General features: G+C 38.1%; 1 protein-coding gene across 28 annotated transcripts in view; it reads left to right on the top strand.

Annotated features, from left to right (window-relative positions):
• The window catches only part of CEP112 (centrosomal protein 112), a 555,600-nt gene that overhangs the window by 331,942 nt on the left and 199,601 nt on the right, over positions 1-24,057 (top strand). For all 28 annotated transcript variants that reach the window (XR_010153365.1, XM_054670600.2, XM_024350558.3 and 25 more), the window contains one exon: positions 8,192-8,422. Coding sequence is in view for 27 of the 28 variants with exons in the window: in XM_054670600.2 (XP_054526575.1) it covers positions 8,192-8,422 (231 nt within the window). In the remaining variant the exon portion in view is untranslated. The remainder of the gene's footprint in view (positions 1-8,191; positions 8,423-24,057) is intronic.

Here is a 24,057-nt window from a genome sequence, read left to right as displayed (position 1 = left end):
ATAGCTGTAAATGTTTATAATTTTTTTGCTGATGTATAAAAACTGCAGTTGCTTTTTGAACATTGATCATTTATTCAGACATCACGCTAAGCTCTTATTATTTCTAATAATTTGTACATTCATTTTCATTTTTTATATATACCGTCATGGCATCTATGATTAAAGATAGGTTTTTGTTTTTTTTTTTTTTGAGATGGAGTCTCACACTGTCTCCTGGGCTGCAGTGCCATGGCGCAATCTTGGCTCACTGCAACCTCTGCCTCCTGGGTTAAAGAGATTCTCCTGCCTCAGCCTTCCAAGTAGCTGGAGGCGCCTGCCACCACACCCAGCTAATTTTTTTTTTTTTTTTTTGTATTTTTAGTAGAGACAGGGTTTCGCTATGTTGACCAGGCTAGTCTCAAACTCCTGACCTTGTGATCCGCCCGCCTCGGCCTCCCAAAGTGCTGGGACTACAGGCATGAGCCACCGCACCTGGCCCAGTTTTTTTTTTATGTTCTTGTCATACACTTGTGAATACAAGTAATGATAGTAGACCTTCTTTTCTTCTTCCTAGTTTAAAAGGGATATTTTAAAACTTCACAATAAAGAATAAATGAAATTTGATGAGTCTTTTGTCAAATACCTTTTATCTGGTTAAAGTGATCTTTTCTATTTCTCTTTTGCTAAGAATTTTTGTTGTTTAATTTTATCAGATATTTTTCTGTGTATTCAGATAATCATAATGTTTTTTCTTTTCTTTTCTTTTCTTTTCTTTTTTTTTTTTTTTTGAGATGGAGTCTCACCCTGTCACCCAGGCTGGAGTGCAATGGCACGATCTCAGCTCACTGCAACCTCCGCCTCCTGGGTTCAAACGATTCTCTTGCCTCAGCCTCCCAAGTAGCTGGGATTACAGGCACCCGCTACCCCGCCCAGCTACTTTTTGTATTTTCAGTAGAGACGGGTTTTGCCATGTTGCCAGGCTGGTTTTGAACTCCTGACTTCGTGATCTGCCCGCCTCGGCCTCTCAAAGTGCTAGGACTACAGGCATAAGCCACCGCACCTGGCCGATGTTTTTTCTTTTAATGCATTGATGGAGTAAACTATATTATAGGTTATTTTCAGACGTTACATCAACCTTAGGTTACATTCAGTTTTTTCCATAAGATAAAATTAAGGTAAAATTAAAAGCACTTTGAATTGATCTCTGGAATTAGACCTAAGAATTGATCTTCTGGAATTAGACCTAAGACACTTTTGACACTTTTTACATTGGTACTATTTTGGGTGGGGATGAGGTGGTTATTGATGACAGTCCGGGTGAGTGGAAGATAGTTTACTGTATCTACTTTTGTGGCTTATAAATTCTTATCAATGTCAATGTATTTCCTAATCAAAAATAAATTCATAACATTTAAATTAAAATACTTAGAAATAATTGATAATGAAAATAGTACTTCTCAAATCTTGAAGGATGAAGCTAAAATGAGAGAAATGGGTACACTTAACCTGCCATTTATTTTTAAACGGTTAATTGTTAATGAAGTAGGCAACCAGCTTAAGAAGTTAGAAAAATGAAGCAATTTCTGGTAGGACTGATCAAAGAACAAAGTGCAAATAAACAATATTGGGAATAAAAATAAAGCTATGGTAATGTTATCAATAAAAGAGAGATATTAATAACATTAAATTTTAAAAAGGATATATTCCAGATCATCAGAGATTAAAAAAATGAGATATTAAAAAAGCATTATGCCAATAATTGGAGAACCCAGGTGAAATGGACAAATTTCCAGGAATACATAAAATGCCGCAAGACAAAACAGGAAACTAAATAATCTAATATAATTAAGCAAATTTTTAAAACAGTTAAAAATCTTTCAACAAAGAAAACACTGAGTTCATATAATTTTACAGGTGAGTTCTATAAAAATCTCCCATGGGACAGGTCACTGTAGTCTTTTACAAACTTTTCCAGAGAAGAGAGAAAGAGAAAAATACTCTCAAACCAATTTAAAAGATTGTAATATTGATAGAAAAGATGACTGGTACAAGAAGAGAAATAAAAATTCCAGGCCAACTCACTCATGAACACACACATACAAATCTGGAATTATTAGCAAATCAAGTCCAATAATGTATAAAAATAACGTATGTAATCACCAAGTTGTAGAGAATGCAAGGACATAGAAATTTATAAATGCCAACAAATGTCAGATTTAGGTGAAGAGGAAAAATTCCTAAACTATAAAAATTTACCAAAACTGACTCTGTAAAAGACCGGAAAATGTGAATCATCCTATAACCATCAGAAAAATTGAAATAGTAGTCAAAATGTTTTCCAGATATACAATATCAAGCCCAGATGGCCCTACTGGCCAGTTCCACTAAATATTTAAGAAACAAATAACTCATCTTATACTGATTCTTTCAGAGGATGAAAAAGGTAGCATCATTCAGCAACTGAATTTATGAGACTAGCATAACATCAATTTAAAAATATGCCAAGGAGAGTCCAAAAAAAAAAATCCCTCAGGTCAGTCTCTCAAAAATCATTAGCAAATTATTAGCAAACTGAATCCAGTAATATTATCTTATGGAAAAAATTGAATGTAACCTAAGGTTGATGTAACGTTTGAAAATAACCTATAATATAATTTACTCCATTAATGCATTGAAATAATAAACATTGACCAGGGTGTGGTGGCTTACGCCTGTAGTCCTAGCACTTTGGGAGGCCGAGGTGGGCGGATCACGAGGTCAGGAGTTTGGTTAGCAAGCCATCAGTATCAAGACAAGACTCTCCACCAGCAAAAAGATTAGGACTTAAGAATGGCTTAGATGATCGTTAACCCTTCTTAGCAATAATGTATTTTAAATGAAGGAATGCACATTGTTTTTTAGACATAATGCTCACTGAATAAACTGCAAGCTTGTCCAACCCACCTTATTTTGTTGTTGTTGTTCTGTTTTGTTTTGCTTTAGGCTTTTAGCAGCCAGAAGCCATGGTTTTAAAGTTTCTGTCTTTAGTGATAAGCAGAAAAGAGGGATGAGGAAGGGGCTTTACGGGCCCAACCAGAAACAGAAACCAAGAACCCATGACTGTATTCTCTCCCTCGGACACTCCTGAATAGTCTATAACTTTTATATGCACTGGGAAACCAACCAATTTATGTGACTCACTTTATGGAGATATTTGCTTCATTGCAGTATTCACTTCATTGCAATATTTGTTTTATTGAGGTGGTCGGGAACGAAACACACAATATCTCTGTGATATGCCTGTACTGGAAGGATGAAATACTAGGGAGCCACTAAATGTGACAAATATGCTAATAAATGGGAATTAAATTAAAATTGGGTGTGTGAAAATATAGAACAGTATCTACACAGTGATGACAATGTGCATAAAAATACTTTTATTTACATTGACAGAGATTGAAATTTGATTTGGGATGGTCTCACTGCTTTTGGAAAACTAACATTTTTGCTCATTTTTTAAAGATTTTCCTAGTGGGCACAATGTATAATATTTGGTTGGTAGTTACACTAAAAGCCCAGATTTTACCACTATGCAATATATCCAAGTAACAAAACTGTACTTATGCTCCCAAATCTATAAAAATATATGTATTTTTTAATTTTCAAAAAAAGACATTATGGCCTTATGGCTTTTGGATGTTAACTTTGTACTAACCATAGTGAAAATTAGGGGATAGAAATGCACAATAACAAATTAATAAAGTACAATAAATATGTACTCTTCCTTAAGAGAAATTCTTAATACTTTGAGATGATACAGTATGTGATAAAAAGCAGACTTTCAAATCAGCTTGAGCTTGGATAAAATCTTTCCATATCTATTTTTCTCAGACTCTATTATTTAGATGTTGTCACTTCCTCTGTCCTCCACAAATATTAGCTTTTCTTTTACATTTTCTGTATTATTATCTTTCTCTGCTGCCTCCCAGGGAGTTCTTCAATCTTACCATCCTTCCAATGCACAATTCTATTCTTTGGCTTTAGCTAACTTGCTCTTTTTCCTATCATTTTCACTTTTTCCTTCTTCTATGACATTAATTGCAGCTTCATGTCTGTAACTTCTTCCGTTACACTTTTCAGTATATTAAGTATATATATATTACTATTTGTATGTTTATTATGGACTTTTTTTGGAGATAAGATCTCCTTCTGTCACCCAGGCCGGAGTACAGGGTATGACCACGGTTCACTGCAGCCTCCTGGGCTCAATTGATCTTCTTTCCTCAGCCTCCTGAGTAGCTGGGACTACAGGCGCGCCCCACCACACCTGACTCATTTCTGTATTATCTGTAGAGAAGGAGCCTCACTCTATTGCCAAGGCTGGTCTTGAACTCCTAGGCTCAAGTGATCCACCTGCCTTGGCCTCTCAAAGTGCTGTGATTACAGGCATACGCCAACACACCCGGCCTATTATGCACTTAAAAAATTCTTGTTTCATCTGTTCCAATTATACTGCTTCAGATAATATATGTTATTTAGGTGTCTCTTTTTGGTAGTAGTTTTGCTCCTCAGGTTTATTTACTTTGGCCAGGGAGCCCATTTTCCCCTGGGACTATCAGATATCCTGACTGGGGAAGAGCAGAAGCCCGCCTTTAGTCCCTGACCTGTTGGATGAGCTTATAGAAGGACAAGATTATGAACCCCAAGACAGAGCCCTTCATTGCCATACCGCTCCCTTTCACAGTTACTTCATCAGGAAAACCTGCTGGTCGGGAATTTACCTAAGCTCCTGGAAGTAAGTGTCTAATGACTGAGTCACTAGTCCTGGGAGTTTGGAGGGAAGCCTTTGGAAGGGGGAATACCCAGGAAGTTCAGAGAAGTCTGTGCCTGTTTTCTTCAACTCCTCACCCAAGGAGGGCTTTGCTTTCCTTGGTATTGACTGACTGATGTCAACACTATGTTGAGTTCTTGCTCCCAACATGATAATGGAACAGATATGATTTTACCTGGCTGCAAGAGAGAGACAAGAGCAGAAGGTAAAGCATTCCTGCAACCCACCTTCTTACAGCGGTTTTCTATTATTTTCTTCCCCAGGCTGTACCCCCTTAGGACTGTCTTTATTCCACCCAGGAGCTTCTCAAAATTTGCTTTTGTTATGTTTATTATTGTTATAATCATTAGTATCTCAGATTCGTGCTTCCTGTGCTTTCTCCAGGATTGATTTTGGGGAAGGGAGCCAGCAACCCATCCTTGTCTGCCATGTTGATATCCCTGAGCTTTTTTTTAAAAAAAGAATGTTCTGCCTCCCAAACACATAACTGTTGTCACTGCTAAAGTCTATCTGCTTTTAGAAGATGTATCCTCTATTTCAGAATCTGATTGCATTGACTATCTCTTCTCTTGGGTTCAAAAGAATCATTATAAAACAAAGAACAAAAGGTAAAAGACTGTTTTCACGGACAATTGATCCACAGCTGATTATTGATACACAGATATCAATCTATGAAATAGAGAAACAAATAGATGTTAAAACAGTGCATAGATTTCCTGAAGAAAAAATAACTAATTTTTCCACTACAGGTTTACAAGGATCAGCCTTTTATATAAAGTCCTCTCACATATTCCTTTGGGACTAGTTCAAGTAAGCTTTTCTTAGAAAGGCAGGATAAAAATGGGACATCCTATCACCTCCAGCCTGGAAGGCTCAGATTTATTACTATAAAGCATTTTCTTTCCTCTAACACAAATGTTACTGTTCTAGATGTCTTTTCCAGTCTAGTGTAGAGAGGCCACAGGGTTAATAGTTGAGCTAATGTATACTGAACACAATCCAAAATAAGATGCCTGGTGCAAAGTAAACACTCAAAATTATAGCAATTATTATTTATCATGTAGAAATCACAAAATTGTTAAAATTAAAAATCGGATGAATATAATATTTATATTGAAAGTGAAATAATTCTTGTAGATATTTTGACCAAAGCAACTTCTCATCATTTAGCTTTGTATTCTTATTCCCAGCATCATAATGTGACATTTGGATTCCTGTCACTTTTTTATTTTTCTGGTTTCCAGTCAAGGAAATGTTGGTTTAGGCTGTGCTTGTTGAACATACATTAGGCATGAAATGAAACATTTATCACTGTGTTTTGGAAAATGTTGCATTGCTGGCTAATGTGTTAGTGGCAGTAAGTAAGTGACAGAAGATTTCAACTATGTAACAAGCTTGATATGATAGGCATGTATAGGATATAGCACTGAAAACTGTAGAAAATACAGCATAGACATTTCTTAGCAATCATACATGAAGCTTTTAAAAAATTGGCTACATAACTTGCCATCAAACATTCTCAAAATTTGCAAAGAATTAATGGGAGATAGACTACATTCTTTGGCCACAGTGCAATTAGAAGTGAATGACAAAACAATAACCACTGAAGTCCATTTCCTGAGTTGAATGATGTCCCTCTCAAAATTTCCTGTCTACACAGAACCGGAAATAGAATTTTTTTTTTTTTTAGATGGAGTCTCACTCTGTTGCCCAGGCGGGAGTGCAGTGGCGCAATTTCAGCTCACTGCAACCTCCACCTCGCAGGTTCAAGCAGTTCTCTGCCTCCGCCTTCCGAGCAGCTGGGATTACAGGTGCCCACCACCATGCCCAGCTAATTTTTGCATTTTCAGTAGAGACAGGGTTTCACCATCTTGGCCAGGCTGGTCTTGAACTCCTGACCTTGTGATCCACCCGCCTCGGCCTCCCAAAGTGCTGGGATTACAGACATGAGTCACTGCGCCTGGCCGGAAATAGAATTTTTGCAGATGTAATCAAGTTAAAATTAGGTGATGCTGGAATAAGGTGGGCCCTAAATCCAGTATGACCAGTGTCCTTATAAAATACAGCACCACAGAGACACAGACACCCAGAGAGAACAAATCCATCTGAAGACAAAGGCACTGATTGGAATGATGCATTTACACACCAAGGCACAGTGACTGTCAGGAAATACCAGAAGCTAGGAGACAGGCATGGAACAGCTTCTCCTTCAGAGTTTCCAGAAGGAACCAACTCTGCCAACACCTTGATTTTAAGACTTCTAGCCTCCAGAACTATGAGAGAATAAAATTCTGTTCTTTTAAGCCATCTAGTTTGTGCTACTTTGTTATGGCAACCCTGGGAAACTAATATGTCCCATATGCTTGGGAATTAAGAAACGTACTTCTAAATGGTTCATAAGTCAAAGACAAAAATTATAATGGAAGTTAAAAAAGTATTTTGAACTAAACGATAATGAAAATACCACATATCTAAACCAAAGAGATGGAACTAAATCAGTATCCAGAGAGACATTTGTTGTCTTACATTTATAAATCAGAAAAGAAGAAATGATAAAAAATAAATGAGTTAAGTATCCAAAATAAGAAGTTAGAAGAAGGAATACAAAATAAACCTTAGGAAAGTAGGAAGAAGGACATAAAAATAAAAGCAGAAATCAATCAATAAAAAGTAAAAATCCAATAGGGAACACTGGATGAATTTCAGGAACATGATGATATTGAATATTTGAAAAAGCAAGTTTCAGAAAAATACATGTAATATTCCATTTACATAGAAATTAGAAACAAGTAAAACTAAACAATATGTTGTTTAAAGATCCAAAAGTATGGTAAAATGTTCCAGGTGGTATTTGCCTCTGAGCTAGGAAGGAATGACATGGGAATATGGAATGAAGGAAGTAGAGGAGGGAGGGAGGGAGGGAATGAGGAAGGGAAGGAAGGAAGGAAGGAAAGGGAGGGAGGGAAGGAAGGAAAGGGAGGGAAGGAAGGAAGGAAGGGAGGGAGGGAGAGGGAAGGGAGGGAGGGAAGGAAGGAAGGGAAGGGAGGAGGGGAGGGGAAGGGAAGGAGGGAGGGAGGGAAGGAAAGAGAAGGAAAGGGAAGGGAAGGGAAGGGAGGAGGGGAAGGGAAGGAGGGAGGGAGGGAAGGAAAGGGAAGGGAAGGGAAGGAAGGAAGGGAGAGGGAAAGAGGGAGGGAAGGAAGGAAGGGAGAGGGAAAGAGGGAGGGAAGGAAGGAAGGGAGAGGGAAAGAGGGAGGGAAGGAAGGAAAGAAGGAAGGATGGAGTGCAATCTAAGCTTTCTATTCCATATGTTCATATTTCATTTATTGGCCTTTTGCCATTGGTTCTTCTTTTGTGACTTCCCTATTCATATCTTCTGCCCATTTTTCCATTTTTAAAAACAAGGTTATTGCCGACATGGAGGCCCAGGTTCACAAGTTGAGAGAAGAATTGATCAATGTGAACTCACAGCGGAAACAGCAGCTGGTAGAGCTTGGTCTTCTTCGTGAAGAGGAAAAGCAAAGGGCTACAAGGGAACATGAGATTGTCATCAATAAACTGAAGGCTGAATCAGAAAAGATGAAAATAGAGCTGAAAAAGACTCATGCTGCTGAGACAGAGATGACACTGGAAAAGGTAAGATATTTAACTAGTTTTTTAATAGGCAGTTGAAATCCGTGTTTAAAATCCATTGCCACGACCCTTATATTTAATCTCCAAAAGGTAGTAGACATGGCATTACTCTTTAAATGTATAAACTCTTCAATCGAGGAATTTAAGTATCTTGCTCCTATGTCTAAGTACCAGTAAAATAATCTAGGGAATTTCCTAACTTTTCCCTTGGCTTTCATGGAAGGGATTATATGGAATATCCTATTCCATAGTAATTAAATACACGTTGTAATAAAGTGATATTATAATATTGTCCAATATTATTTTGATTAGAAATACTGGGGCTGTATCCCTAAATTTTCCTAAATGGGACTAAGTTTCAGATCTTCCCTCAGTTGTCTAATAAGCATTTCTAGATTTTACAGCTTTCTATAACAGTGTCACATAAATGATGACTTATTTTCCCAGGTTGATATTTCAGTCGAGATAAGAAAAGTCTTTTTAGAAGTATATATTATTGGAATAAATGTCAATATAATGTTTACACATTTTGATTGGACTTATATTAAAGGTGCAATCTCAAATATTCTTTCTTTTGACGTTCAGAAAAAGTATAACTATTTTAGTCAGGTACTAAATGTGAATTGCTATTTCCAAAATTGCCTCTTGAGTTTCTTAAGACCAGTCTTTATCTTGGGAATGAGAAACTTGAAAAGGGTAACTTAAGAATCATCTAAATTTTGTTTAATTTCTTTCCACCTATCCCTCTTCATCTTCAAATAATGTTGAGCTTTTAAAGAGTATGCAATACCATACTAGCCATTACTACATTGATTTTACATAGACTGAGATCCTAAGGTACTTGCTTTATTGTACTTTAATTAATTTGAAAGTCAGATTTCAGCAGATTTGGCCCTTGACGGCATAGCTATGAACCCAGAAATAAATAGGAAAAAGGACTGTAAATAGGCAGGAGTGAGCCTGACTTCTTGGCAGAACAGCAGGGAAAGTGGTGTGTCTGGAAATGATGAGTGAGAAGAAGAGGGAAAGTGATGAGGCCAGAGAAGAAACCTCAGGGTGTGGGTCCAGGTCACGTAGGTCTGAGTAGGCCAGTGAGAGGGCTTTGCTTTGACTCTCTATGAGTAGAGGAACTTGGCAGATTTTGAGCATAGGAGTGACATGATTTGACTCACACTTGAATAGGATGTCATCATTTGCTGTGCTGAGAATAGACTGAATTGATGGCAAAGGAGGAAGTAGAGAGAACAGTTAAAACGCTGTTGCAAAAATATAGAGGAAAGGTAATAGAGAGCTGGGTCTAGCCAATAGCAATGAAGGTAGTAAAACCTGATCAGATTTGGGATATGTTCTGAAGGTAGACCTGACAGCATTCACTGTTGGTTCATGGAATATGCTGGGGGGTGGGAAGTAGGGTGGAACAGTCACGGGCAGCACCAAGGCTATTTTCCCAAGCCAGTGGACAGATGGAATTCCTCTTTGCCGAAAGGAAGAAGACTACAAGACCAATAGGTTGGGCCTCTCGGGACATGTTCAGGCTAAGTGGGATGTTAGTGATAATTCCCTCACAGCAGGATAAAATAATAATGTCTCGATGCTAAAATATACAGTTCAGGAATTAGGGAAATATTTTTTTTTTTTTTTGAGACAGAGTCTCACTCTGTCGCCCAGGCTGGAGTGCAGTGGCATGATCTTGGCTCACTGCAACTTCCGGCACCTGGGTTCAAGCAACTCTCCTGCCTCAGCCTCCTGAGTAGCTGGGATTATAGGCACCTGCCACCACGTCTGGCTAATTTTTGTATTTTTAGTAGAGATGGGGTTTTACCATGTTGGCCAGGATGGTCTCAAACTCCTGACTTTGGACAATCCACCCAACTCGACCTCCCAAAGTACTGGGATTACAGGCGTAAGCCACCACGCCAGGCCAGGAAATATTCTTATATGGTATAGTCTCAGACTTTGACAATAGCAGATAAAAGAGAGACTGATGGACGGGGAAAGTGGTGTTGCCACTTATCTTTTCTGTTAACTCTTACACTCACCTCACCTTGGCTTCAGTCAACTCTTCTAGCAGTTCAAAGTATTTCTAAGTAAATGTTCTTAAATAGCACAGATACCTGTGCACCTTGATTTAAGAAAATTGGATATGCCAAAGTCAGACATATAACACATCCAATTTAGGCCATAATTTTCCTGCATTATATATTCACATTCTAAATGCCTCTTTTTAATAGGAGATGAACTTCGTGAAACGTAGGTTTATACGTGATGATAATTTACAGGGTAAAGATAATTTAAAAATTAGTATTAGAAACCTGAATTTTTATATTCCAGAAAGGCATTATCCCAGGCACTGTGGGTATATGAAAAACAGGGGAGGGGGCCACTGTCCTCAAATAGAAAAAATAATAGTGACTGCAAGAAAAATACTGCAAGTACACTACACAGATAACTATAATGCAAGACAGTGTGAATTTGGGGAAAATCATTTTCTGCTGAGGAAATCGGGAAAATTAATTGGGAGAGATGTTACTTGAATGAGACATAAGTAACATAAGTAGGATTTTAATTAGTAGATATGTTGGATGGCATTCTAAGTCAAAAGAATAAGGAAAGCAAGAGCAAACAAAACCGTTTCCATGACATAGAGGTTGATCCAGGGGAGAGCTAGCGACCAAGCTAAGATAGCTTCAGGATCATCGAAAGTCTCCAAAGCTGTGATAAGCATTTTTGCTTCATTGGGTAAACAGTGAGGAGTTGCCAAAGGTTTTGGGGAAATGAAGTGTCAAGATTCCAGTGATTCTTAGGAACATCATCCTCTTGGTGTTGGCAAGATGTGGTAGCAGCAGCAGGAGGTAACAAGGACTGGATTAATCCAGGCAGGAGGTCCTTGAGGGCACAGCAGATGTGCGTGAGAAGGCAGTGAGAGTGTCGGCAGTAGCAAGGGGACAAAGAGGACATTTGAAAATCATCATAGAGATAGCACTGATTAGGTTGGTTAAATATAAATCGATCAGGAATGTCGAAGTTTCTGGTCGGAGGAGGAGGAAGCTGAACTGAGTTAAGAACATGTGGAGTTTGAAGTGACACTACACTTTCCCTTGCTGTTGAAAGAATGCTTCTGGATATCCCAAGAGCAGGCAGGATTGGAGACAAACAGCTGTGGGAATCACCCACAGAGAAGGCCTGGCCAGTGGCCTTGAGAGTGAGTGGGACTGTTAAAGCAAGGGGGAAAGAGGCAGGGAGGGAGGGAGAGAGAGGGCAACTGTGAAGGAAGAACTTAGGGGTACAGCTCCATTTGAGAGGCCAGGGAGGAAACAGTCGAAGAAGGGTCACGAAGGTAGAAGGAACATGAGAAGAATGCATTTTTATGGAAATAGAGGAAAAGACTATTTGGAAAGGGAGATTGTCAAGAATGTGACCCAAACTCAGGAAGGATGAGGGTTGAAGAAAGGTCACTGGATGTGAAACCACAAAGTCATTGATGATCTTGGACAGTGCGCTGAAAATGATTGTGTGCCCAGTAACAGGGTTTCAAAAGATAAGTCTGGAAGTGGAAGTGAGGGAACATCCTGTTGTTTGGGAAAATACGATGTTAAAAGAAAGATGTAGTTCCAAAGAGCAGCAGGAGTTAAAGAGAATGTATTTTGGGGCTGAACATGGGTTGAGCATTTTGAAGTACACAAAGGGACTAATGGAGAGGAACAGCTTAATGATGTGAAGAATCAGAGATCATTGATGGCTTGTGATCTGTGAGGTGGTGCAGGTGGGAATGGCATCCCCAGCACAGACGCAGCACAGGCTACCTCAGCCCTCGGCTACAAGGCTGCAAGGGTCCATTGGTCTTTTCCCAGAATGTGCCACACTCTCCCCTGCCTCCAGGTCTTTGCAGCTGCTGTCACCCTCTTCCAGAATGCTTCTCCACATGATTTTTTCAATGGCCAACCTCCTCGACATCATTCTACACTCCTCAGAGCATCCTTCCCCGACCTTTTCATCCAAAGTCTGGCCTACCTATGCCAACTTTTTTTTGTCCCATTGTCTTCATAGCTCATAGCATTACCTGAAATCATCCTTTTATTTGTTCGCTTGTTTCCTCCCACCCACTAGAACATAAGCTCTGTTAGCAGGACCTTGTCTAGCTTGTTTACTTCTGTACCACCAGTGCCTAGAAAACCCAGCTCGGGGCAGGTGCCCTCCGGGTATGACATGAATGAGTGACAGGAGGCATGACCTTCACCAAGGGAGGAAGGAAGTCAAGCATTGGTAAAGATATAGAGAAGCTCTCTGACAAGACTTGGAAAGACCTTGTAGCTAATAGCATCTGTATTCTTAGTAAAGAATCAGAGTAGTCTGCTTAGGTGAGGAGTTTCAAAAAAAGCGAAACAGGCTTCCAGCTGAACAGTGGAATGCCTTGGAAAGGAAGAAGATATAAGGGAATTTGTTCCTATAGAATTGGAGTTCTGCAGGTAGAGGAGGGAGCATGGGTATCCTGCATCTGGAAGAATGGAATGCTCCTGGATTGAAATGAGAACACAAGGGATCCCAGAATTTAGAAGGGAGGTTTGAGGACAGTTCTTTTAGCTGACATGGGTAGAGGTACTGAGATGAACCAGAATGGAGGGACTTGTTGACAAAAAGGGAGAGTCTGGGGAAAGGGAAGACTCTCTTTTACATAGGCTGGTGTTGAGTGCGATGAGTTCGGTTTTTGTCCAGTTGGTGGAATTCACCAACCTCAGAGTCCATATGATGATATCTAAATGCTGTGCTCACATCGAGTAATTTGTATTTCCAGTGATTGATATTTTTACATAAATAGTCAAAGGAGTTTAGCATTTTCAAATGCAGTAAAGACCTGGACTCCGAATTCCCTGAAAGCAGGAAATATTTGTTTCTAATGCCCCAGGAGCTTGCATGGTGCCTTACACACAGTAAGCACTCATTAAATATTAAGTGAGTGAATAAAAGAATGATAATCGAGGCGGGCGAATCACAAGGTCAGGAGATCGAGACCATCCTGGCTAACACGGTGAAACCCCGTCTCTACTAAAAAATACAAAAAATTAGCCAGGTGTGGTGGCGGGCGCCTGTAGTCCCAGCTACTCGGGAAGCTGAGGCAAGAGAATGGCGTGAACCCGGGAGGCGGAGCTTGTAGTGAGCCGAGATTGCGCCACTGTGTTTCAGCCTAGGCAACAGAGCGAGACTCCGTCTCGCAGAACAAAACAAAACAAAAAGAATGATAATCTACTGAGAAATTCAAGATAGCCTCTGTGCCTGGTCATGTGAATAAACTAATATTGATTTATCCACATTTGATCTCAAATCATTATAAATACTTTGGGTAGGATATGATACATCTTTGTATTCAAATACTCATTTATATGTTCTTTTAGTGTTTTGATTTCCTTCATATCACTTAATAAGTTAAAAACATAGCATTAATCTTTATTGAGACATACTTTGAATTTTTCTACACAAATTTTTTAAAATTCGAGTTTTTACTGTGAGTTTGAATAAAACTAACAAGCTGCTGATTCTGTTGTGAGTCTGTTATGTCATTCTGCCAGTTGCTTGAACTCTTCTCACAGTATCTTTTTAAGTTGGATGTTTTTATCGTATTTAAATAAATCTGAAATTTAAAATATTTGCCAGCAGTTTAAAACCCAGTCAAGAATTCAGAGGTTTAGAAGTTCATTTTCTATCATTGAGTATAAAGTTGAGGTTCAAAGAGGAGAGGACAATAATACCAGAATAATAAATAATCTCAGTGTGACATTCTATATGGGTCTGTGTTGTTTCAGTAGCACTTACGATGTTAAGGTTATAAAAGAATTCCTAAGTCCACATCCTACCTGAGTTTCTGTCAGCAGCAATTTAGACCCAAATGATATCTTCAATGATTTTGAGTTAAGAGAAACATGAAATACCTCCACAAGGTCAAAATGCTTCAAATAAAGAATCCAAGAGAGTAAATGATTGACATTTTGCAAAGTGAAAGCTTCTTTTGTGGCCTTTTAAAATCTTTTCAAACCTAATTGAAACAAAGTCCATAAAATATGAACTTTTGAAAAATTAAAGAACATTACTAAGTGATGATAGTGTGTAATTTTCAGAAGTTTGATTAAACTTTGGTATCTAAATTGGACAATGGTTTTAGAAACCTATTCAGCTATTTTAAAAATAACCTTCCTTGAAATAGAAGATATTTTAGAAAATAGGGAAGGTGGAGAAAGGTGTAAAATTCCCTGTTCCTACCGCCACTCAGATATAATAGTAATAATTTAATGTATATGTAAAATAGCCATACTAACTTAGCTGCCCAAGATCAAACTAATTAATTTGATCTCTTGCTTTTTAAAGCATTATACTAAGAATATTCCCATGTCATTTGAAATTCTTTGAAAATATTGTTTTCATTGTTTCATGATATCCTGTTTTATGGGTATAACAAATTTTTTTTTGTTTTGTTTTTTTTGAGATGGAGTTTTGCTCTTGTTGCCCAGGCTGGAGTGCAATGGTACAATCTCGACTCACCACAACCTCCACCTCCCAGATTCAAGTGATTCTCCTGCCTCAGCCTCCCAAGTAGCTGGGATTACAGGCATGTGCCACCATGCCTGGCTAATTTTGTATTTTAGTACAGACGCAGTTTCTCCATGTTGGTCAGGCTGGTCTTGAACTCCTGACCTCAAGTGATCCACTCACCTTGGCCTCCCAAAGTGCTGGGAGGACAGGCGTGAGCCACCTCATCCGGCCTTTGATATAACATAATTTTTTTTTTTGAGACAGAGTCTTGTTCTGTCGCCAGGCTGAAGTGCAGTGGCACGATCTCGGCTCACTGCAACCTCTGCCTCCCAGGTTCAAGCGATTCCCCTCCTCAGCCTCCCTAGTAGCTGGGACTACAGATGCGCGCCACCATGCCCGGCTAATTTTTTGTATTTTAGTAGAGACGGGGTTTCATCATGTTGACCAGGATGGTCTTGATCTCCTGACCTCGTGATCCGCCCACCTCGACCTCCCAAAGTGCTGTGATTACAGGCGTGAGCCACCGCGCCCAGCCAGATGTAATTAATTGTGTCATTTCTTTATTTTAGAACATTTAGGTTTTTTTTTTTTTTTTGAGATAGAGTCTTCCTTTGTAGCCCAGGATGGAGTGCAGTGGCCTGATCTCGGCTCACTGCAACCTCTGGCTTACGGGTTCAAGTGATTCTCCCGCCTCATACTCCTAAGTAGCTGGGACTACAGACATGTGCCACCACATCCAGCTAATTTTTGTATCTTTAGTAGGGACAAGGTTTCACCATGTTGGCCAGGCTGGTCTTGAACTCCTGACCTCAGGTGATCCGCCCACCTTGACTCCTAAAGTGCTGTGATTATAGGCGTGAGCCACTGCACCCAGCCAAACTTTTAGATTTTATTTTAATTGTTTAATGTGGAGATTGGCATCATCATACATAAACTTTTGTTGACATTTTCAATTTCAATTTTTTTAGGTTAAAATCCTAGTAGAATTAACAGGTCAAATTGCATTTCAGAAAGTTTATACTAATGTATATTTACTTCAGTAGAGTATCTACTTAGTCTGTAGATTTATTAGTAGTTTTACCTAATTTGTAGTACATGTTTGTGAAAAACAGTTGTTTTAATTTGTTTATTTAAGTGTGAGAGATTGAACATTTACAATGGATTTACCTGTTATTTATTTATATTTCATTTTCGGGAAATTGCCTGTTCATGTCTTTTGCCAGTTTTTCTTCCTTTAGGGTCCTAATGTTTTTCTCATCAGCTCATCTAATAAACTCCTTTTATATTTAGAATGATAAAACCCTTATCTTTGTGGCAAATATCTTTGGCATTTGCCTTTTATGATTTAATTTTATGATACACAAACATTTTATTTAAATTTCGTCTAATCTGTTCATCTTTTCCTTTGTAAATTCTCCACTATAAATAGTTGTTTTCAGCTTCATGTTTTGATATTTATAAATATACCAACACATCAAACGTTTTCTACAATGTGCTCTACTCAGTAAAAGGCTCTTAGCATTTTGTCATAGCATTTACCAGCTTGGGTTCCTGGTCTGTAATTTTAAGTGGTGTCTGAAGGATTATACTGGAATTCTGCCAGCCTGAAATCATGAAAAGGCTTTGAGCAACAATTCAGCATCTTTTTCAAATTTAAGAAAAGCTCCATATGGCATAATTATTCAAAGTTAAGGTCATAGAAACTACTTAAACCTTTAAAATTTATAATTAAAGGATTAATATTAACTTATGAAGACATTGTCATTTTGGCTTAAGATGGATTTCCAACCTCAATTTTGTTCTTTTTACTTTTATCTTTTCCATGACTTTTTCCTTTGCTAAAAAACGTGAAGTTTTATATCCTTAAACTTTAAATTAAATGTTATCCTCAGGTTAGAATTATAAAATTGATTGGCCAACAATATCCCGTATATTTTTTATTATGTTCCACAAATATTGGTGAACCTAAAGTTGGCATTTTCCTCTGGATATATAAGCTATAGCCTGGTGTAATAGATAATGGCACCTGTAAATACAACAATAATTTAATTTACCAGGTAAAAACATACACAAATAACTTGGAAAACTTAGGATGTGTACATAATTTGAATGCGATGAATTGATGTTCATTTATATGAAGGTTTATATTAATGTGCTTTTGAATGACCTAAATTGTAAAGCTTTCTTGACTATGACAGGGATTATAATCTTGTCTTATACAAAAACTAAGACTTTTTATAGGATAATTTTTTTATTTCAACTTTTTAGATTCGGGGGTACATGTGCAGGTTTGTTACATGGGTATAGTGTGTGATGCTGAGGTTTGGAGTACTATTGTAGGATAAGTATTTAAAGAAATAAAAAATTAAAAAGCCAAAAAAAACCTTAAAAAATAATTATTGGCATAATTAAAAAGAAAAACTAAGACTTTTGTTGTTACTTTGACAAAATACACAAATCAAACCAAATCAAATATTTTAAATGTATTTATGTATCTCCTATGTAACAAGAAGAAATTGATGTTCCTTAGACCCTTTTTTACATGAGCCCCAGCTCTCCTACTTTATCTGGTTTGTATGTGAGGCACTCGTATCACAGTGAGTCCACTAAACAAGTATTAGAATAATATCTGGAGCATCTGTTTATTAACAAAATAAGCAGGGGTACCTATCATCATTAATGCTTGAGTATTTACATGTTCAAAGGTCTATCATCCTTACCTGAGAGGGACTACAAAGCTCAATGTCAGTGTGGAGTCATGGATGTAGATGGAAATAGACTGCTCCCTTCTCAATGGCTTTCACAGTTTCCCGAAGAATCATTTCCTCTTTCTCCCTCTGCCTTCTGCTGCACATTAAAGAGCACTTTATTTTCTGGCAATCCAGGAGAGCAAGTCAATAGCTTAACTTCAAAGTCTAGTTGTCTGAAGCTAGAAAACTATGTTTTACTTGGAGAAAATTAAAAGAGAGTATATTTTATGTTAAGGTTATTTGAAAATAAAACCTAGAATTATAAATGAATTAGTTTAGTTTTAAAGTAGGCATTTAAAAATTACAAGATTAATCCTCCTTTGTCCTTCTGTAGCCTAATTTTTAGTATTCTAATAGAACCATTAAAAATTGGAGTTCTGTATTCCTCAGAGGTTTTTGATTTTGTCTTTTTGGATGCCCTGTGATGAAAAAAATTCTATTTAGAATAAATGAAAATGCCTTAGGTCAATACAGCAAAAGACAGTGACTCGACTTGGGAAGTTATTGAAAGTAGAAGAGCTTATTTGCTATCATCAAAGTTTTATATTTAAATGGAGAGAAGTGGGAGTGAGTAAAATAAGCAGATATTTGTGCCCTAAGTCTCGTGTGTGTGTGTGTGTGTGTGTACACACACATACAGTTTAGGTCTGGGGAGACTTTTTTGGTTTGTTTTTTGTTGTATGTGTGTTTGTTTATGATTAGTGCTGATAATTATGCAAACTTTTAAAAAATTTATATTGATATGTAAGAATTGTACATATTTATCAGATGTATGTGAGATTTTTATACATTCTTGCAATGTGTTGTGATCAAATCAGAAAAATTAGGATATCTAACACCTCGAACATTTATCTTTTCTTTCTGTTAAGGAGATTTCAAATCTTTTTTTCTAGCTATTTTGAAATATACAATAAATTATTAACTATAGTCACCCCACTGTGCTGTCAAACACTAGAACTTCTTCCTTACGTTTAACTGTATTTTTGTATTCATTAACCAACCTCTCTTTATGTCTTCTCCTCTTTACCCTTCCCAGCCTCTGGTAACTGTCATTCTACTCTCACCTGCATGAGATCCACTTTTTTAGCTCCCACATATGAATGAAAACATGCAATATTTGTCTTTCTGTGCCTGGCTTAATTCACTTAACATAATGACATCTAATTCTATCCATGTTGCTGAAAATGACAGAATTTCATTCTTTTTATAGCTGAGTCATACTCTGTTGTGTATATATCGCACATTTTCTTTCTCCACCCCTTTGCTGATGTACATTTATGTTGTTTCCATATCTTTGCTATGGTGAATAATGCTCCAATAAACATGGGAGTGCAGATCTCTCTTTGGTATACTAATTTCCTTTCTTTTGGATATATATTCAGCAGTGGAATTGCTGGGTTATATGCTAGATTATTTTTAGTTTTTTGAGGAACCTTTATACTGTTTTCTATAGTGACTATACTGATTTGCATTCTCACTAACAATGTATTAGTGTTCACCTTTCTCTGCATCCTCATAAGCATTTGTTTTTTGTCTTTTTGATAATAGCAATTTTAAGTGGATGGGATATCCTCTCATTATTGCTTTGGTTTGCATTTCTCTGATGATTAGTGATATGGAGCATTTTTTTCACATGCCCTGTTGGCAATTTGTATGTGTTCTTTGGAAAAATGTCTGTTCAGATCATTTGCCAAGTTTTAAATTGGATTATTTGTTTTTTTGCTGTTGAGTTCCTTATAAATTCTGGTTATTAATCTGTTGTCAGATGGATGGTTTGCCAATATGTTCTCTCATTTCTTTTTACTCTTGATTGTTTTCTTTGCTTGCAGAAAGTCAATACTAATGTATATTTACTTCAATATTTTTCAAGATTTTTATCTTGATATAATCCCATTTTTCTGCTTTTGCTTTGGTTGCTTGTGCTTTTGAAGTCTTACCAAAAAAAATCTTTGCCTAGACCAATATCTTCTTCAAGTAGTTTCATACTCTCAGGTCTTACATTTAAGTCTTCAATCCATGTTGATTCAATTTTTGTATATGGTGAGAGATAGGGTCCTGGTTTCATTCTTCTAAATATGGATATCCAGTTTTGCCAGTACTGTTTATTGAAGGGACTGTCCTTTCTCCAAGGTATGTTCTTGGCACCTTTGTCAAAAATGAGTTAGCTGTAAAGGTGTGGTGGGTTCTCTATTCTGTTCCATTGGTCAGTGTGTATATTTCTCTGTCAGTACCATGCTGTTTTGGTTATGATAGCTTTGCAGTATATTTTGAAGCCTGATGGTGCGATTCCTCTAGCTTTATAACTTTTTCACAAGATCACTTTGGCTATTTGGGGTCTTTTGTGGTTCCATACAAATTTTAGAATTGTTTTTTATATTTCTCTGAAGAATCTCATTGGTGTTTTGATACAGATTGCAATCAACCCATAGATTGTTATGGGTAGTGTGGGCATTTTATCATTGTTAATTCTTCCAATCCATGAGCATGGAGTATCTTTCCATTTTTGTGTTCTCTTTAATTTCTTTGATCAGTGTTTTAAGTTTTCAGTGTAGAAACTTTTACTACTTTTGGTTAAATTTATTCCTAGATTTTTTTTATCACTGCTGTAAATAGGATTGCTTTCTTGATTTTTTTTCATGATTGTTCACTGTTGGTGTATAGAATTGCTACAGATTTTTGCATGTTGATTTTATGTCCTGCAACCTTACTGAATTTGTTTACTGGTTCTAACATTATTTTGGTGGAGTCTTTAGGTTTTTCTTAATATATGATCATGTTGTCTGTGAATAAGGATAATTTGACTTCTTCCTTTCTAATTTGGATGCCCCTTATTTTTTTCTCTTGCCTAATTGCTCTGACTAGGACTCCCAATACTACCTGTGTTGAATAGAAATGGTGAAAGTGAGCATCCTTGTTTAATTTCAGATTTTAGAGAAAAGGCTTTCAATTTTTCCCTTTTCACTATGATGTTAGCTCTGGGTTTGTCATATATGGCCTTTACTGTTTTGTGAAGTGTTTCTACTATACACAGTTTATTGAGAGGTTTTTTTTTTTAATCATAAAGGGATGTTGAATTTTATTGAATGATTTTTCAGCATCTATTAAAGTGACCATATGGTTTTTGTTCTTGGTTTCGTTAATGTGATGTATCACATTTACTGATATATTTATGTTGAATCATCCTTGCATCCCCAGGATAAATCCTACTTGATCATGATGAATGATCTTTTTAGTGTGTTGCTGAATTCAGTTTGCTAGTATGTTCCTGAGGATTTTTACATCTATGTTCATGAAGGATATTAACTTCTAGTTTTCTTTGTGTGTGTGTATGTGTGTGTCCTTGTCGGGTTTTAGTATCAGGTTGATGCTGGTCTTGTAGGGTAAGTTTGGAAGTATTCTCTCCTCTTCATTTTTTTGTTGACTTTGAGTAGAATTGATATTAGTTCTTCAAATGTTTGGTGGAATTCAGCAGTGAAGCCCTCAGGTTCTGGGTTTTTCTTTGATGAAAGATTTTATTACTGCTTCAATCTCATTATGTATTACTGGTCTGTTCTGGTTTTCTATTTCTTCATAGTTGAATTTTGGTATGTTGCATGTGCCCAGAAGTTTATCCATTTCTTCTGTTAATAGGCTTTCCATTTTGTTGGCGTGTAGATGTTTATAATAGACTCTACTGATACTTTGTATTTCTGTGGTATCAATTTTAGTGTCTCCCTTTTTATTTCTGGTTTTATTTATTTGGGTCTCTTCTCTTTTTTTTCTTATTTAGTCTAGCTAAAGGTTTGCCAGTTTTTGCTTATCTTTTTTAAAAACAACTTTTTGTTTTGCTGATTTTTCTTTTTTTGGTTTCAATTTCAGTTATTTTTGCTCCAATCTTTATAATTTCATTTATTCTACAAATCTGGGGTTTGGTTTGTTCTACCTTTTATATTTCCTAGAAGTGCAGTGTTAGATTGTTTATTTGATGGCTTTCTGCTTTTCTGATGTAGGCATTTATTGTTATAAAATTCCCTCTTTGAACTGATTTTCCTGTATCTCATAGGTTTTAATGTGTTGTATTTTTATTTTCATTTGTCTCAAGAAATTTTAACATTTCTCTTTGAATTTCTTCATTGATCCATTTCTTATTGAGGGGTCTGCTGTTTAATATCCATGGATATGTACAGTTTCCAACATTCCTTCTGTTATTAATTGCTAGTTTTATTCCATTGTGATCAGAAAAGACACTTGATATGATTTTGATTTTTAAAAATTTCTTAAGACTTGTTTTGTGACCTAATATGTAGTCTATACTGGAGACTCTTCCATGTGCTGTTGAGGAAATGTTCTGTAAATGTCTGCAGCAGTTGGGTGGAAAATTCTGTAAATGTCTTTTTTTAATCCATTTTTTATTTGTATTTTTTAATTGTATCATTGTATTTTTTTTAAATTTTTTTAGTATTTATTGATCATTCTTGGGTGTTTCTTGGAGAGGGGGATTTGGCAGGGTCATAGGACAATAGTGGAGGGAAGGTCAGCAGATAAACATGTGAACAAAGGTCTCTGGTTTTCCTAGGCAGAGGGCCCTGCCGCCTTCCGCAGTGTTTGTGTCCCTGGGTACTTGAGATTAGGGAGTGGTGATGACTCTTAACGAGTATGCTGCCTTCAAGCATCTGTTTAACAAAGCACATCTTGCACCGCCCTTAATCCATTTAACCCTTAGTGGACACAGCACATGTTTCAGAGAGCACGGGGTTGGGGGTAAGGTTGTAGATTAACAGCATCCCAAGGCAGAATAATTTTTCTTAGTACAGAACAAAATGGAGTCTCCTATGTCTACTTCTTTCTACACAGACACAGTAACAATCTGATCTGTCTTTCTTTTCCCCACATTTCCCCCTTTTCTATTCGACAAAACTGCCATCGTCATCATGGCCCGTTCTCAATGAGCTGTTGGGTACACCTCCCAGATGGGGCGGCGGCCGGGCAGAGGGGCTCCTCACTTCCCAGACGGGGCGGCCGGGCAGAGGCAGCCCCCCACCTCCCGGACGGGGCGGCTGCTGGGCAGAGGGGCTCCTCACTTCTCGGACGGGGTGGCTGGTCAGAGATGCTCCTCACCTCCCAGACGGGGTGGCAGCGGGGCAGAGACACTCCTCAGTTCCCAGACGGGGTAGCGGCTGGGCAGAGGTGCTCTTCACATTTCAGATGGGGCGGCGGGGCAGAGGCACTCCCCACATCTCAGACGATGGGCGGCCCGGCAGAGACGCTCCTCACTTCCTAGACGGGATGACGGCCGGGAAGAGGCGCTCCTCACTTCCCAGACTGGGCGGCCGGGCAGAGGGGCTCCTCACATCCCAGACGATGGGCGGCCAGGCAGAGACGCTCCTCACTTCCTAGACGGGGTGGCGGCCGGGCAGAGGCTGCAATCTCGGCACTTTGGGAGGCCAAGGCAGGCGGCTGGGAGGTGGAGGTTGTAGCGAGCCGAGATCACGCCACTGCACTCCAGCCTGGGTGACACTGAGCACTGAGTGAGTGAGACTCCGTCTGCAATCCCAGCACCTCGGGAGGCCGAGACTGGCAGATCACTCGCATTTAGGAGCTGGAGACCAGCCCGGCCAACACGGCGAAACCCTGTCTCCACCAAAAAAATACGAAAACCAGTCAGGCGTGGTGGCGCGCACCTGCAATCCCAGGCACTGGGCAGGCTGAGGCAGGAGAATCAGGCAGGGAGGTTGCAGTGAGCCGAGATGGCGGCAGTACAGTCCAGCCTCGGCTCGGCATCAGAGGGGGAGGGGGAGGGGGAAGGGGAGGGGGAGAGGGAGAGGGAGAGCAAATGTCTTGTTAGGTCTATTTGGTCTAGAGGACAGTTTACCTTGAATATTTCTTTGCTGATTTTCTGTCTGGATTATGTGTCCATTCTGAAAGTGGAATGTTGAAGTCTACTACTATTATTGCATTGCAGTCAGTCTCTCCCTTTTGGTCTGTTAATTTTTGTTTTTTTATATTTGGGTGCTATAGTGTTGGGTGCAGGTATATTTACAATTACTATATTATCTTTCTGTATTAATTTATTTGTTATATAATATTCTTTGTCTCTCTTTTTACAGTTCTTAAAGTCAACATAAACGAATATAAGTGTAACTATTCCTGCTCTTTTATGGTTTCCATTTGCATGAGATATCCTTTTCTATCTCTTCACTTTCAGTCTGTGTGTGTCTTTATAGGTGAAGTGAGTTTCTTGAAGACAGCGTACAGTTGAATCTTGTTTTCTTTTAAATCCATTTAGCCATTCTGTGTCTTTTAATTGGAGAATTTAACCCATTTGCATTCAAAGTTACTATTGATAGGAAAGAGTTTACTGCTGCCATTTTCTTACTTGTGTTCTGA

The sequence above is a fragment of the Pan troglodytes genome, chromosome 19 (assembly GCF_028858775.2).
Source record: "Pan troglodytes isolate AG18354 chromosome 19, NHGRI_mPanTro3-v2.0_pri, whole genome shotgun sequence".
Lineage (NCBI taxonomy): Eukaryota > Metazoa > Chordata > Mammalia > Primates > Hominidae > Pan > Pan troglodytes.
The sequence above is the reverse complement of the archived record's forward strand: the minus strand, read 5'-3'. Positions and strand labels throughout refer to the sequence as shown.